Source organism: Strigops habroptila, chromosome 7 (assembly GCF_004027225.2).
Source record: "Strigops habroptila isolate Jane chromosome 7, bStrHab1.2.pri, whole genome shotgun sequence".
NCBI lineage: Eukaryota > Metazoa > Chordata > Aves > Psittaciformes > Psittacidae > Strigops > Strigops habroptila.
The window spans coordinates 1,781,983-1,795,613 of record NC_044283.2 but is presented as its reverse complement, the minus strand read 5'-3'; the positions used below and the strand labels follow the sequence as shown (position 1 = coordinate 1,795,613).

Genomic DNA, 13,631 nt, shown 5'->3' with positions numbered 1-13,631 from the left:
AAGGAATATTCCTGTGGGAGATGGTCCCAGTGTCAGGATGCAGCCCTCAAGTACCATCAGCCCCACACAGCCCCAGAGACAGACACAGCTACTGCTCTGAACCTCCTTTTAGGAAGGAAAAGATGGGATTTAAGTGGACAGTTAAGTAAAAGCAAGTAGAAATGTCACTGAGCAATAGGTGGGAGCTCCATGAGAGAGCCCCTGCACAAAGGCAATGTGTGGGAAGCACAGGGAAGCAGATCCTGCTTCCCAGCACAACTCCTGCTTTTAAACAGGGCAAACCTCAGTCTGAGGTTCACCTTTAACCATGAGCAACCACCCTGCAGGGTGAAGCAAGCAGCAGAGAACAGAGGGAACTCCAAATGTGCCACTGAAATGAAGTCACCTCTTTATTCTGAGCCTGGATTCCAACCCTCCAGCAGGAAAACAGGAAGGAAACAAAAAGGAGTATAAATACAAACCAGCCCCACAGTGGCTGCACAACCTGCCTGGGCCCAAAGGGCTCCACTCAGCCTGGTTTCCATGTGGAATGGCAAGGCAAAGCCTAAGGAGACCGGTGCTGTGCAGGAAATGTTGGGGCTGAGCACCTCCCAGGGGGTGCTGTGGTGCCCAGGCCAAGATCTGACTCTAATTCAACTAGGCCAGTGGTTGCCTGAAGCCCTCAAAGTGGTGAAAGGCCTCTGAAATCATCTCGAAATCATATTCCTTCTCACTTTGCACTTTGGAGGAGAGCTCCAGCCCGATGGGGAGCAAGGTCTCAGTGGTTGTGGGCTCTACCTCGACCCCTGCCCCGGGCAGTGGGAGCAGCATCCACAGTGGAACGAGGGTTCTTGATGGTTTCATCCACGGAGATGATGAGGCAGGCGGCCTCGGAGGCGGCCGTCAGCGCGTTGATGCGCACGATGGCCGGTTCCCACACGCAGGCCTCGAAGTTGTCAGCGATGTCCTCGTTGTTCACGTCCACACCGTACCATGTGCCCCCCTGCAGGGACACAGCAGGGGACACGGGGGTGTTATTGAGCTGGTAAAGCTGGATGGGGCTTGGAGCAACCTGCTCTAGTGGAAGGTGTCCCTAGCCGTGGCAAGGAGGTGGAAATGGAGGAGCTTTAAGGGCTCTTCCAACCCAAACCAGTTTGGGATTTCAAGCCATGCACTGGGAAGCAAAGACACACGGGGAGAGGCAGAGGCTGGACCCTGCTGTGTGAAGGAAGAATCACAGAATCAACCAGGTTGGAAAAGACCTTTAAGATCAAGTCCAACCATTCCCAGCACTGCCAAGGCCACCACTAACCCATGGCGCTGAGGGCCTCGTGTACATGGTGTGTGAGCACTTCCAGGGATGGTGATTCCAGCCCTGCCCTGGGCAGCCTGTTCCAAGAATATTTGAGGGGAAACACCCAAAAAAGCCTTTGTTGTCAGCAAAGCTTCACAAAAGAGGTGTGCTCCATCTCAGGGAGAAGCTGCAGAAGTCTTCAGGAGTGGCTTCCACACCACTGCTGTCCCACTCCACTATTTACAGCCCCAGTGTTTGCAGCCCAAGATGGAGCTGCTCCTTCCAGGGCATTCCTCTATCCCCACAGTCATCAGTGGGGATGAAACGTGGTGGGAATGACCCCTCAAAGCAGCAGCTCCTACTGAGAGAAGCCAAGGAGCAAAGTGCTGCCTGAACTTGCACTCCACAAGGTCCAAAATGATGGGAGGCAACCAGGACCTTCCATCTGCAGCTCCTCTGGAGAACCTATGGCCAACTCCTACACTCCATGGCAGGGCGCTGGAAGTGGATGAGCTTAAGGTCCTTTCCAACACATGAGTTCTATGAATGACTTGCATGTTGAAACCAGAAGCTCCCTCCTGACAAATGCTGCATCTTTAAGAAGCAACTCAACCCTCCAAGAGCTGTGATCAAAGGGAAAACACATCAGCTCCTTCAATAGGGACCTGCATTAAGTGATGTGAAAGAGGACACAAACCTCACACAGGCTGAATTCCACCAGATCCATCAGGAGAAAGAAGAAAAGAAGGAAGGAAGCCACATACACCCCTCTGGTTCTCCCCAGCTGGAGGTTCAGAGGGGGGCACCTACCTGTGCATGTTTGGCTCGGAGCTTGTTGAGGATGTTGGTGGCATCAAAGCCAGCATTGTCACACAGCTGGCGGGGAATGATCTCCAGGGCTTTAGCATAAGCACCTATGAGCAGCTGCTGCTTGCCTGGAATGGTCCTGGAATAGTCCCGGAGGTATTTGGAAAGCTCCATCTCTATGGCACCACCACCAGCAACAACTGAGTCGTTCTGGAAGGAGAAGGGGAAACTCTTGTTACTGTGTGCTGGGACAGGGGGCTCCAGGGGTGGCTCCTGCGAGAAGGTGCTAGAAGCTTCCCCCATGTCTGAAGGAGCCAAAGGCAGCTGGCTCCAAGGTGGACCCAGCACTGGGCAAGGCTGAGCCCATCAGTGATGGTGGCAGCACCTCTGGGGTAACAGATTTAAGAGGGGAAAGAAACCTGCACAAGAGAAACAAGAGAGGAGTGAGAACATGTGAGAGGAGCAGCCCTGCAGAGCCCAAGGTGAGTGCAGGAGGACACAGGAGGTGCTCCAGGCACCAGCGCAGAGGTTCTCCTGCAGCCTGTGGTGCAGACTGTGGGGAGGCAGGATGTGCCCCCACAGCCCATGGGGGTTCATGGGGGAGCAGATACCCAGCAGCCCATGGAGGGCCCCACACTGGAGCAGAGGGATGCCTGAAGGAGGCTGTGACCACAAACCAGCCTGTGATTATGCAGAACCCAAACCACCCAGAGTCAGGCAGCATCTGGCACACAGGACCAGCAACTCCACAAGCAGAGCACACATCCATCACGTGCCTCAGACTCCTCTCCTGGTGCTCCCAACCTACCTCCACAGCTAGGGGACAGTGACCCTTCAGACTGGTTACTCAGAGAGGGAACAAGTGGCTTTAGCAGGCTATGACATGCACTCAGCATCAATCCTGCTACTCAAACCTCCTGTAGATCTACCTGACGCAGGAGGAGCTCATGTTCCCTCTCAGATGGAGGTGTCTGCAGAACACACCACACAGCAGGCACCAGTTACAGCTGTACTGAAGACCAGGAGTGCCTGAAAAGCAGCTGGGAAGCTGCAGAGCAACAGTGCTTTGGCCAAGGAACAGCACTTGAGTTCCTCGATCAGATGCTGCCCATCTGTGTCCTGCCTCAGCTGAGAGCTCCTGATCCCCCCATGGAGCCCTCAGCCAGATGCTGCTGTGTGAGAAGGCTTCTAGGAGGAGTTAGAGCTGTGCCAGGTCACCTCAACAACCCCAATGTCACACCAGTATCTCCTCTGGTCCTTACCTTGATGGCTCTCCTGACTATCATGATGGCATCATGCAGGGACCGTTCCGTCTCCTCCATGAACTGCTCCGCACCCCCCCGCAGGATTATTGTGCAGGTCTTTGCCTTGGGGCAGCCTGTGAAGATGTTGTACCTGCAAGAGAACAGCGCAAGGAGGGTTATCAAGAGGGACGTGGAGCTGTTGGAGTGAGGCCAGAGGAGGCCCCGGAGCTGCTGCGAGGGCTGGAGCAGCTCTGCTCTGGAGCCAGGCTGAGAGAGCTGGGCTGGGGCAGCCTGGAGAAGAGAAGGCTCCTGAAGGGGACACCTTAGAGCAGCTCCAGTGCCTGAAGGCTCCAGGAAACCTGGAGAGGGGCTTTGGCCAAGGGCCTGTAGGGACAGGGCAAGGAGAATGGCTTTAACCTGCCAGAGGGGAGATTGAGATGAGCTCTGAGGCAGAAGCTCTTCCCTGTGAGGGTGCTGAGGCGCTGGCACAGGGTGCCCAGAGAAGCTGTGGCTGCCCCATCCCTGGCAGTGTTCAAGGCCAGGTTGGACACAGGGGCTTGGAGCAACCTGCTCTAGTGGAAGGTGTCCCTGCCTGTGGCAGGGGGTTGGAGCTGGATGAGCTTTAAGCTCCCTTCCAACCCAAACCAGGCTGGGATTTTGTGCTTACACAGGACTACATCCTCACAGCTGGTGTATTTACCTCTCTCCTCCAATCTGAGTCTCCTCAAAGAGATCACATCGACCCAGGACATCATCTGACAGCGCATTGACACTTGTCTGAATGGACCCACCACAGGCCTGCACGGAGAGGAAAGAAGCCCAACATTACCAACACTGCCAAACAAGATACATGTGCCCAGCAGGCTCCACTCTTCAGAGACAGCTCTGATGTAACAACCACTCCACAGGCCAGATTCAGGCAAAAACCCTTCTACTTCCCCTCCCACCTTGTGCATCCCTGCAGGCACCACCAGCAGAAACAATCCTTGCCAGCAAAGTAAGACTGTGCTGCTTCCCAGTGTTGCCTCACAGGTTCTGGAGCCCAGCAGCTACAGGAAAGCTAAAATCCACTCATGATGGAACAGGGAAGGACATGGGAAGATAAACCTCTGCTGATGCAGTGTACAGACCCTAACAGAGAACAACAGCAGAGAAAGCAAAGAGCAGGGCAGATGCAATGAGGGTGTGAGTGCTCATTCCATCAAGGAACAGCGTGGTCAGCATATGGAACTCCACATCATAACATTACATTGTCCCTGGAAGTGTTCATCAACCATGAAGATGAGGCCCTCAGTGCCATGGGTTAGTGGTGGTCTTGGCAGTGCTGGGGTAATGGTTGGACTTGATGAGCTTAAAGGTCTTTTCCAACCTAAATGATTCAACCACAACCAGGGAGGTTGTGGATGCTCCATCCCTGGCGGTGTTCAAGGCCAGGTTGGACAGAGCCTTGAGCCACATGGTTTAGGGCAAGGTGTCCCTGCCCATGGCAGGGGGGTTGGAACTAGATGATCTTAAGGTCCTTTCCAACCCTTACGATTACAATTCTATGATTCTATAACTACATAGGCAAAAATGATGTGATTTTAACTTTAAATCTGTGTTCAGCCACCAAGTGCTGCCCTGGTGGGGAGTGACCAGCCTGGCCCTGTTCAAACTAAACCAAGTCTTGATTGTGACACAAGGAACTCACCATCATTGTTCGCTTGAGGTCTTCTTCTGGGACACGGCCAGCACAGAACATGTCTCTGTCTGCAAAGTACTGAGTGGCCACATCTCCAATAGGAAGCTTGGACAGGACAACTTTGGCTCCTGACTTGTGGATTTTGTCTAGTTTGTCATACAAGATGTTCCACTCGGCATCCACGATGGCCTGGTAATCCTGGGAGGAGAAAGGGAGAAGTGTTCCTGTTACAGAGGGTTGTTGTACATGTTACAGCAGTGGTGCTGCTCCATGCAGCCCCAGACAGCTGCTTCCTAACACCTGGAGATGATTTTAGGGCACTTGATTTTATGCCAAAGAGCCACGACTGTTAAAACACTTCCAGCAGCAGAAGGGAGATGATAAAGGGGCTGGATGAACTGGTACAGAGGCAGCGACAGCTCAAGAGAGAGCACGAGGAGGAGAAGGGGTTATAGTGATGTCTGAGAGGTGCTCACAGGGCTGTGAAGGGATGTTGGGGTGCAGAGACGTGCACTATCACAGAGGGAAAACACTGATCCCAAGGAACCTGCTTTACCAGGGTGCTTGGGATCCATCAGCCCGTTGTGCTCTGGCTGTTACTGAAACACAGCCACAAACAGCTGGGAATCTCACCCAAGGACACAGCAACACCACAACAGCCAACTACAGGAACCACCATCGCGTCCACCCCGGCACAGAGAGGGCTTTAAGACCATGGTGGGGCCAAAACCCCAAAACAAAGCACCCAGAGGTCTTTAGATACCACAGATACCCAGGAACCAAATGCATGCAGCTTCCCAAGAAGGTGTCAGAGAATGACCATGGCTCAGAAAGGGATTTTAAGATGGATAAAGAACTATTGTCCAATTGTTGCTGAAATATGGAGAGGCTCTTTTGGGATTCACAGCACTGGAAGGGCACTGTTAGGCATAAAGAAGCCATCCCAAAGCTGATGGCACATCATGGGATAGCTGAGGCACTGTGAGTGAGCAGAAACATGCCCTTAAACCTGTTACAGAGAGTCTACAATTCCCTTCTCCCACATGAGGCATCTGGAACTAGATGAGCTTTAAGGCCCCTTCCAACCCGAAGCATTCTACAACCCCCCATCTATTTTCAGGGAAGAAAAGGACGTGCAGAAGGGAATGGCATTTCTCCCACCAGCTCCCAAGCAGGCAGCAGGAAGCAGGAAAGGTTCAGCTCTTACTTCCACAGTGTTCACTCTGATTTCAGCGTTGTCCTTCTCAGCTTTGAGCTCCAGCTCCACGTTCAACAGGGCGATTTTGGGACACTGATACTTCTTGGGCTGCATTTCAAAGCCAGCGTAGCAGAATGTCTTCTTAAAGGCCACTCCAGCCACCAGCTGAGAGTCCTTCAAGATAGGGATCTGTGTTAGGCTCAGCCCCCCAAGGTTCTCTCCACAGGGTTCCTAATTCCCACAGGAGACTCCCTGCTTTGAGTCCTCGTTTCCAAAGTGCTCACCAACTGCTGACTCCTTTGAGTAACCCACTTCTAGGGAAAACAAGCAGTGAGTATTTTCCTCTTTCTGCTCAAAAAGCAGCTTCTATCACTCCTTTTCTACCCTCAAGACACCACAGTAAAAGATGCTACACACAAGCTGAAGATCAAGGGATGAAGCATCTGTTCTCTCTTTGATGTCTTTCCCATTTCTCCCCTTTGAAGACGGATACATCCCATCCACAGCCACGCACTCGAGGGTTTGCTCTCCCCTGCTTTGTTTTGCCATGTTCCATCACCACTTCCAGGATTGTTTTGCAGTAGGATTTGCCCTGCCCAACACTGCCCCCTGATGTGAACTGCTTCACTTCATGGCTGGGAGAGAAAGCAGCATCTCAATCTTCTACTCCAGGAGTATCTAACTACACGCTGCAGAGGTGGCTCTTCCCAGACCCTGAAGCCCAGAGGATCCCTGTCCCTCCTAAGCCAGGACAAGCACAGCCTTTCTCTTCCGACAGGGTGAGATGCTCCAGGATCTCTCACAAACCAGCCCTGAGCCGTAACATGCTAAATGATCTGCCCCATCCTCACACAGGTCTCAGAGTGTGAGAGCAGAATACAAAGGCCAAACAACCTGGAGTAAGGAGAGCTGCTTTCATGCAGAGCAGGAGACCCCAGGGGAGCAAGTTCTGCAAGTCTCAGACACCAGAGGCCCAGACATCACAAAACCAGCTGCTGAGATGTTCCTAATTCACTAAATCAGTTGCCTGGGAGTGATTATAATGTCTGTTCTCGATGAAAATGCTCCTGCAGAGCGTTTACAGATGGTAACAGAGCAGTAACTCAGAGACTGGGGAGGGCTTTATTCTTCAGAAGGGTCCCAAGTGACCCAACCCAGAGGACACAGGCAGGGCCAGCACAGACACACCAACTGTCCACAGCCCAGGAACACCTCCCTGCCATGTACCCACAAGCAGCCCCATACCCAACAGGTATTCCAGCACTGTGGTATGAACCCCAGAGCCCTCCTGCCCACCAGCTCCTTCAGCAGGTTTCCTTTCCATGTTTCCCAATCCTGTGCTCATGCCCACAGCCGGGACTCACAGGAAGCAGCTCTTCCCTGTGAGGGTGCTGAGGCGCTGGCACAGGGTGCCCAGAGAAGCTGTGGCTGCCCCATCCCTGGCAGTGTTCAAGGCCAGGTTGGACACAGGGGCTTGGAGCAACCTGCTCTAGTGGAAGGTGTTGGAACTGGAGGAGCTTTAAGGTCCTTTCCAACCCATTAACATCTGCTGCAGGGGACAGAGAGGTCCGAGGGTGTCTGGCTCAATAGAACAGATTCTCTACCTACAGAGAAGAAATCAAGCCCCACTCACTAAGCTTTAGCCTCACATCAACAGCTTTGCTTTGCTCTTCTAACTCCCAAACAGACATCACAAAGCCAGGCTGCATTCCTGCTACAGCCAAAGGAGCTGTGATCCCTGTCTCCCATCCCTTTAGGACCAGATCTAACAGCACTTACTTCCAAAGCACCTCCTTGCACCTTCTTTATTCCAATCATTTTGAGTTGTAACAAGTCATCCAACATCATGACAGCATCTACAACCATCTTGGAGAAAATCTCCTTGCTCTGGGAGATGAGCTTAGAGCTCAGGGCTGTGGCTGCACACTTCTCCAGGAGGCTTCTCTGCTCACTGCAAGAAAGGAAGGAGAAAGGTCTTGTTCACTTGCAGGTTCTTTTTGCAGGCTCAGAAACCATCAGTTATGGCATAAATCCATTCTGATAAAGATCAGCTCCCTTCTATGGACAGGGAAAACAAGGCACACACATCAAGCCCAGACTGTCAAAGTACAATTCTCCCTTGTAGAACAAAGCATTGGACTAGCACTGACCAGGTCAGTTGGCTTTCAGACACCACAGGCCTGAGCTAAACAGGGCTCAGCATCATCCTCTGCCTCATCTCAAGGCAGTGACAAGTGTCTGAAACCCTCTAAAGGTGGCACATTCTCTGAAGTATTGTGTTCAGGTTTGGTCCTGTTGTACATAAAAGCTGTGGAGGGGCTGGAGGGGTCCAGAGAAGGGCCACAAAGATGATCCAAGGGCTGGGAAGCGTGTGAGGAAAGGCTGAGAGAGCTGGGACTGTTCAGCCTGGAGAAGAGAAGGCTCAGGGAGACCTTGTCACTGTGTTCCAGTAGTTAAAGGGTGGCTATAAAGCAGATGGAGACTCCCTTTTGACAAGGAGTCCCATGGGAAAGACGAGGGGTGATGGGCACAAGTTACTGCTGGGGAGATTCCCACTGGACACAAGTGGAAAATGTTTCCCAATGAAACCATTGGAATAATCTCCCCAGGGAAGTGGTGACTCCCCAGCATTGGGCACTGTTAAGATTGGGCTGCACAGGGAGCTGGGACATCCAGTGTAGGTCATGCTTTGCCTGGAAAGGTTGGACCAGCTGATCCTGGAAGTCCCCTCCAACCTGGGATTCTGGGATTCCATGAACTCAGGTAATGTGTGCCATAACAGAGCGGATGACACAAGGGACACCAGGGAAATATGGATCCAACAGCTAGAAGTGATCTGATTCTCAGTAAATCAGCACTAACACTGTCCCAGACCGCAGCCAGAGCTGCAAGTCCCCACCACTGCTGCAACGAAGAAATGAGGCCACTTATTTTGGTCCCCAGCTTCCTCCATGTGCACGGGAAGACACTGGCCTACACCCACCACTGCAGCCCAAGTGAGAGCAGGCCATCTCCCTGAAAGGAGCAGGAAATTCCCAAAAACACTCTGGAATAACCCTTGTGTGGGGCTGTTTATCCCGACCTCGAGACCTCAGCCAGAGCCACAGCAGAAGTCAAACACCCTCACACCACCTGACTGAGGCTCAGCTCCACACCCAGGTCATCTCCAAGGGAAACTTACTCTTTATCTTCCTTCTTCACTGAAACAGCAATGTCTTTGATCTTGTTTACAGCCTGTCAAAACACAAGGCAAGAGCTGGATTAATGATTCATGCTCACAGCTGATCCCATCTCTTTGTGTTTTATGGTGTCTTTTATTCCCTACTTCAACATCTCTCAAGTTTCAAGCATTTAGGCTATTCCAGCATAGTAAAAATCACACCAAAGGCAGTTTAAGAGGATTGGGAAGAGGCTCAGAGCTGCTCCACTGTCTTCAGCAGAGAGCTGGGGAATCAAAGAGCTACTGAGGGAGTGCACCTCCAGAGAAGACTCAGCATAGTGGGGCTGATGGGCTCCATGAGCCAGAAGTTTTACTAAGGAGTAGCAGAGATCAGGAGAATGGGAAACAGATTTTCCCATGTATTCATTCTTCCTTGGGAGAAAAAGAAACCACAAAGGAAGCAACAGTGTTCCAGAGGTACTAACCGGTAGTAACAGCTCACTGCTCACAAAAGGCACCTGATGTTTGTAGTAAGACATTACAAGATCACTGCTGTGCCTCCCCACTCCCATTCATCACTGACTTCTGCCTCAGAGTGTGTTGATTTTCCTCTTTGGCCCAGAATTCCTGTCTGTAGGAGCCCAGGAGAGCCCTGAGCAGGAGCAGCTCTGCCTTACCAGCTGTGTGGCTGTGCGGAAGGCACGGATGATGATCTGAGGATGGAGACCTTCCTCCGCGTAGGGCTTCACTTGCTTCAGGAACTCAGCAGCGAGAAGAGTCACGGACGTGGTCCCATCACCCACCTGCATGGAGAGGAGACACTGTGTCACCCACATAGAGCAGAGGAGTTCAAGGGGAAATCAGATTTCAGAGCATCATAGAACCAAGAGTGGTTTGGGTTGGAAGGGACCTTAAAGCTCAGTCAGTTCCAACCCCCTGCCATGGGCAGGGACACAAAGATTTGAGTTATCACAAAAAAGAAGGCATCAAGAAAGAAACCAGAAGAAACAGCAGCATTCCATGTGCAATTCCCAGCAGGTAAAAGCCCACAGAACCCCTGCCAGCCATAAGCCTGCTGCTGCAGGTCATGCTCCTGAGCACAGGCAGGTTCTCCTCCTACCTCAGCATCCTGAGATTTGGCAATGTCCACCAACGTCTTGGCAGCCGGATGGACAACATCGAGGAGCTTCAGGATGGTGGCTCCATCGTTTGAGATGGTGGCTTTGCCTAGGGTTGATGTAGGAAAGGGTATCAGGCTTGAGTGCTGTGAGTAAAGCCCCTGTCACCTTGCAAGGGCACCCAGAGCATGAGGGAGCTTTTCAGACCTCAGAGAGACGTTGATACAACACTAATTCCATTGCCGGTCTCACTGGGCTTCACCACCTCACCCTGTGGGAGTGGGTCCAGCCCACAGATGCCTTAACTCAGGGTAGTAGGGAGCAAACAGGTAGTTCCCTCAGGTAGATCTGACAATTATCTCTTCCTTTTCAACAGCAGAGGCCAGGCTCAAGGTGTTAAACTAAGCATTTTAACATGCTTACTCCACTTACTTAACATGCTTTAACTCCACTTACTCACTAAGTGGAGTAAGGAAGCAGAAGTCTGAAACCACTAAATGCTGGTTTTAATTGATATGAAGATATGAGTGAACATGGAGGTGATTTCTGAGTAACTTCCACACGGCTGTGGAGGGCCCAGTGCTTACCCCGGTCATCCACGATGAGCTTGTCCATGCCTCGAGGTCCCAGCGTGGTGCGCACGGCCTCGGCGATGACCTGGCAGGCATTGATGTTACTGACGAGCTGCGGGATGCCCTGCGAGGTGTCCGTGCCCTCCTTCAGCAGGATAACCGGGGTTGGCTGGGGAGAGAGCACACACCAGAGTCACTCCTCCAGTCCTGAGAGCCTACAGATAACCTGGAGCTAACACCTCCCACAGCCAAGCAGGTCACCAGAATGAAACCAGCCCAAACCCAAACCCTACATCTTCCGTAAATATTCCTCTGCCTTCACACAACCCAACTGCTTTCCATCTCCCACAGCACAAATGGAACTCATGGAATCACAGAATGGTTTCGGAAGGGACCTTAAAGCTCCTCCAGTTCCAACCACCTGCCATGGGCAGGGACACCTTCCACTAGAGCAGGTTGCTCCAAGCCCCTGTGTCCAACCTGGCCTTGAACACTGCCAGGGATGGGGCAGCCACAGCTTCTCTGGGCACCCTGTGCCAGCGCCTCAGCACCCTCACAGGGAAGAGCTTCTGCCTCAGAGCTCATCTCAATCTCCCCTCTGGCAGGTTAAAGCCATTCCCCTTGGCCTGTCCCTACAGGCCCTTGCCCAAAGCCCCTCTCCAGGTTTCCTGGAGCCCCTTTAGGCACTGGAGCTGCTCTAAGGTCTCCCCTTCAGGAGCCTTCTCTTCTCCAGGCTGCCCCAGCCCAGCTCTCTCAGCCTGGCTCCAGAGCAGAGCTGCTCCAGCCCTCGCAGCAGCTCCGGGGCCTCCTCTGGCCTCGCTCCAGCAGCTCCACGTCCCTCTTGTGCTGTTGCCCCAGAGCTGGATCAGGACTGCAGGGGGGGCTCCCCAGAGCGCAGCAGAGGGGCAGGATCCCCTCCCTGAGCTGCTGCTCACGCTCTGGGGGTGCAGCCCAGCACACGGGGGGTTCTGGGCTCAAGCAGACACTGAAGCCGGGTCATGGGGAGCTTCTCCTCACCCAGCACCCCGAAGTTCTTCTTCTCAGGGCTACTTCTAACCCACCCACCTTTCTCCCTCTGGGACCAGACCATAACTGTCCCAAAATAAGTGGGCTTCCCCAGCACAGCAGGAACTGCCAAGTTCTGATTGTGAAGCTGGCTGGACAAGACAATACACGTAGTAACCGCTGAGCAGGGAACTGCACAACTGCTGCAAATAGATCGGTGGTTTATTATTCTTATTATAGCACCAGCAAGATGCTCAGCAGGCCACAGCACCCTTCTGCCCCTCACACCTCAAATCAAGAGTCCGAGCTGCCACACGGATGGCAACTGCTGGAAGACGTGTGGGAGACCGAGATGAGCTCTGAGGCAGAAGCTCTTCCCTGGGAGGGTGCTGAGGCGCTGGCACAGGGTGTCCAGAGAAGCTGTGGCTGCCCCATCCCTGGCAGTGTTCAAGGCCAGGTTGGACACAGGGGCTTGGAGCAACCTGCTCTAGTGGAAGGTGCCCCTGCCCGTGGCAGGGGCTTGGAGCTGGAGAAGCTTTAAGGTCCCTTCAACCCAAACCTCTCTGGGATTCTATGACATGATGACACCCACCTGACAGTGAACAGCTCTGGAGACAGCTCAGAGGGTATCAGGGGCCACAACTGACAAGTCTCAGTGCTCTGAGACTGCACCAGCCCTTTCAGAGCTCAAACCAAACGTGCCCAGAGGCAAGAGCTCAAACAAAGCCGAGGTTTGTGAGACACCCAGTTCCGAGCAGCCACCCGCGGGCACAGAACTGTACTACGGCTGTTGCACCGACTGTGATGAGGCTGAGGGGCTGATGTGCGAGTACAAGGAAGCGGGTGAGGCCCAGGATTCCCTAAATCCTGGAATGATTTTTAGGGAGCTGACCGTAACGAGCTGTTCCTCACCCCCCAAAGCGGCGATGTGAGCAGCACGGACACCCTTTACCCCCGGTTAGATGGAGGCAGGCATGCGCTGCAGCCTGCCTGCTCCTGAGCCACACAACGCGGCTCAGAGCTGGGGGGCTCCGCAGCCGGGAGAGGGGCTCCGGCCCGCACCGCTCCCACCCAGCCCGTCCCAGCGCCCGACGTGCCCCTTCCCGCCGCGGGTGGCGCCAGGCCGCTGCGCCAGGCCGGCTTCCTCCATCCCCACCCCGCCTGCCCAACCCGCGCGGACCCCGCCGCAACCCCGCCAGGCACGGTCCCCGGGGGGTGGCGGATGCCGAGCGGGCGGCCATCGGGCAGCGGGGCGCGGCGGCGGCGAGGATGGCGGCGGATGGCACTCACCATCATCGCGGCGGCGGCGCTCCTCGGTGCAGCTCCCCCCGGCCTCAGACAGCCTCCACCCCACAATGCACCGCGCCCGCCCAGAAGCTTCCTCGGGGCGGGCGGGGAAGCACGCGTTGCTAAGCGACCGCTTCCGGCTGTACTCTATGGTAAGAGCGGATAGAGCGCCCCTCGGCGAGGCGCCGCTCCTTCGCCAACAACCATAGAGAGCAGGGCCGTGGACCCGGGCCGGGAGGGTGGCTCACTATTTGGCAGGGGAGGAACCGGGCGCACAGCCTGTGAT

General features: G+C 53.9%; 1 protein-coding gene across 1 annotated transcript; it reads right to left on the bottom strand.

Annotated features, from left to right (window-relative positions):
* Window positions 1–371: 371 nt before the first annotated feature.
* CCT7 (chaperonin containing TCP1 subunit 7) lies at window positions 372–13,619 on the bottom strand. Its single transcript, XM_030491934.1, has 12 exons — window positions 13,349–13,619; window positions 11,069–11,222; window positions 10,484–10,590; window positions 10,041–10,166; window positions 9,385–9,437; window positions 7,983–8,154; window positions 6,213–6,377; window positions 5,015–5,203; window positions 4,025–4,122; window positions 3,343–3,475; window positions 2,084–2,290; window positions 372–982 (listed from the first exon to the last, which is right to left on the bottom strand). The coding sequence occupies exons 1-12, from the start codon at window positions 13,352–13,354 to the stop codon at window positions 758–760; spliced, it is 1,635 nt and encodes a 544-aa protein (XP_030347794.1). The 5' UTR covers window positions 13,355–13,619; the 3' UTR covers window positions 372–757.
* Between the last annotated feature and the right edge of the window lie 12 nt (window positions 13,620–13,631).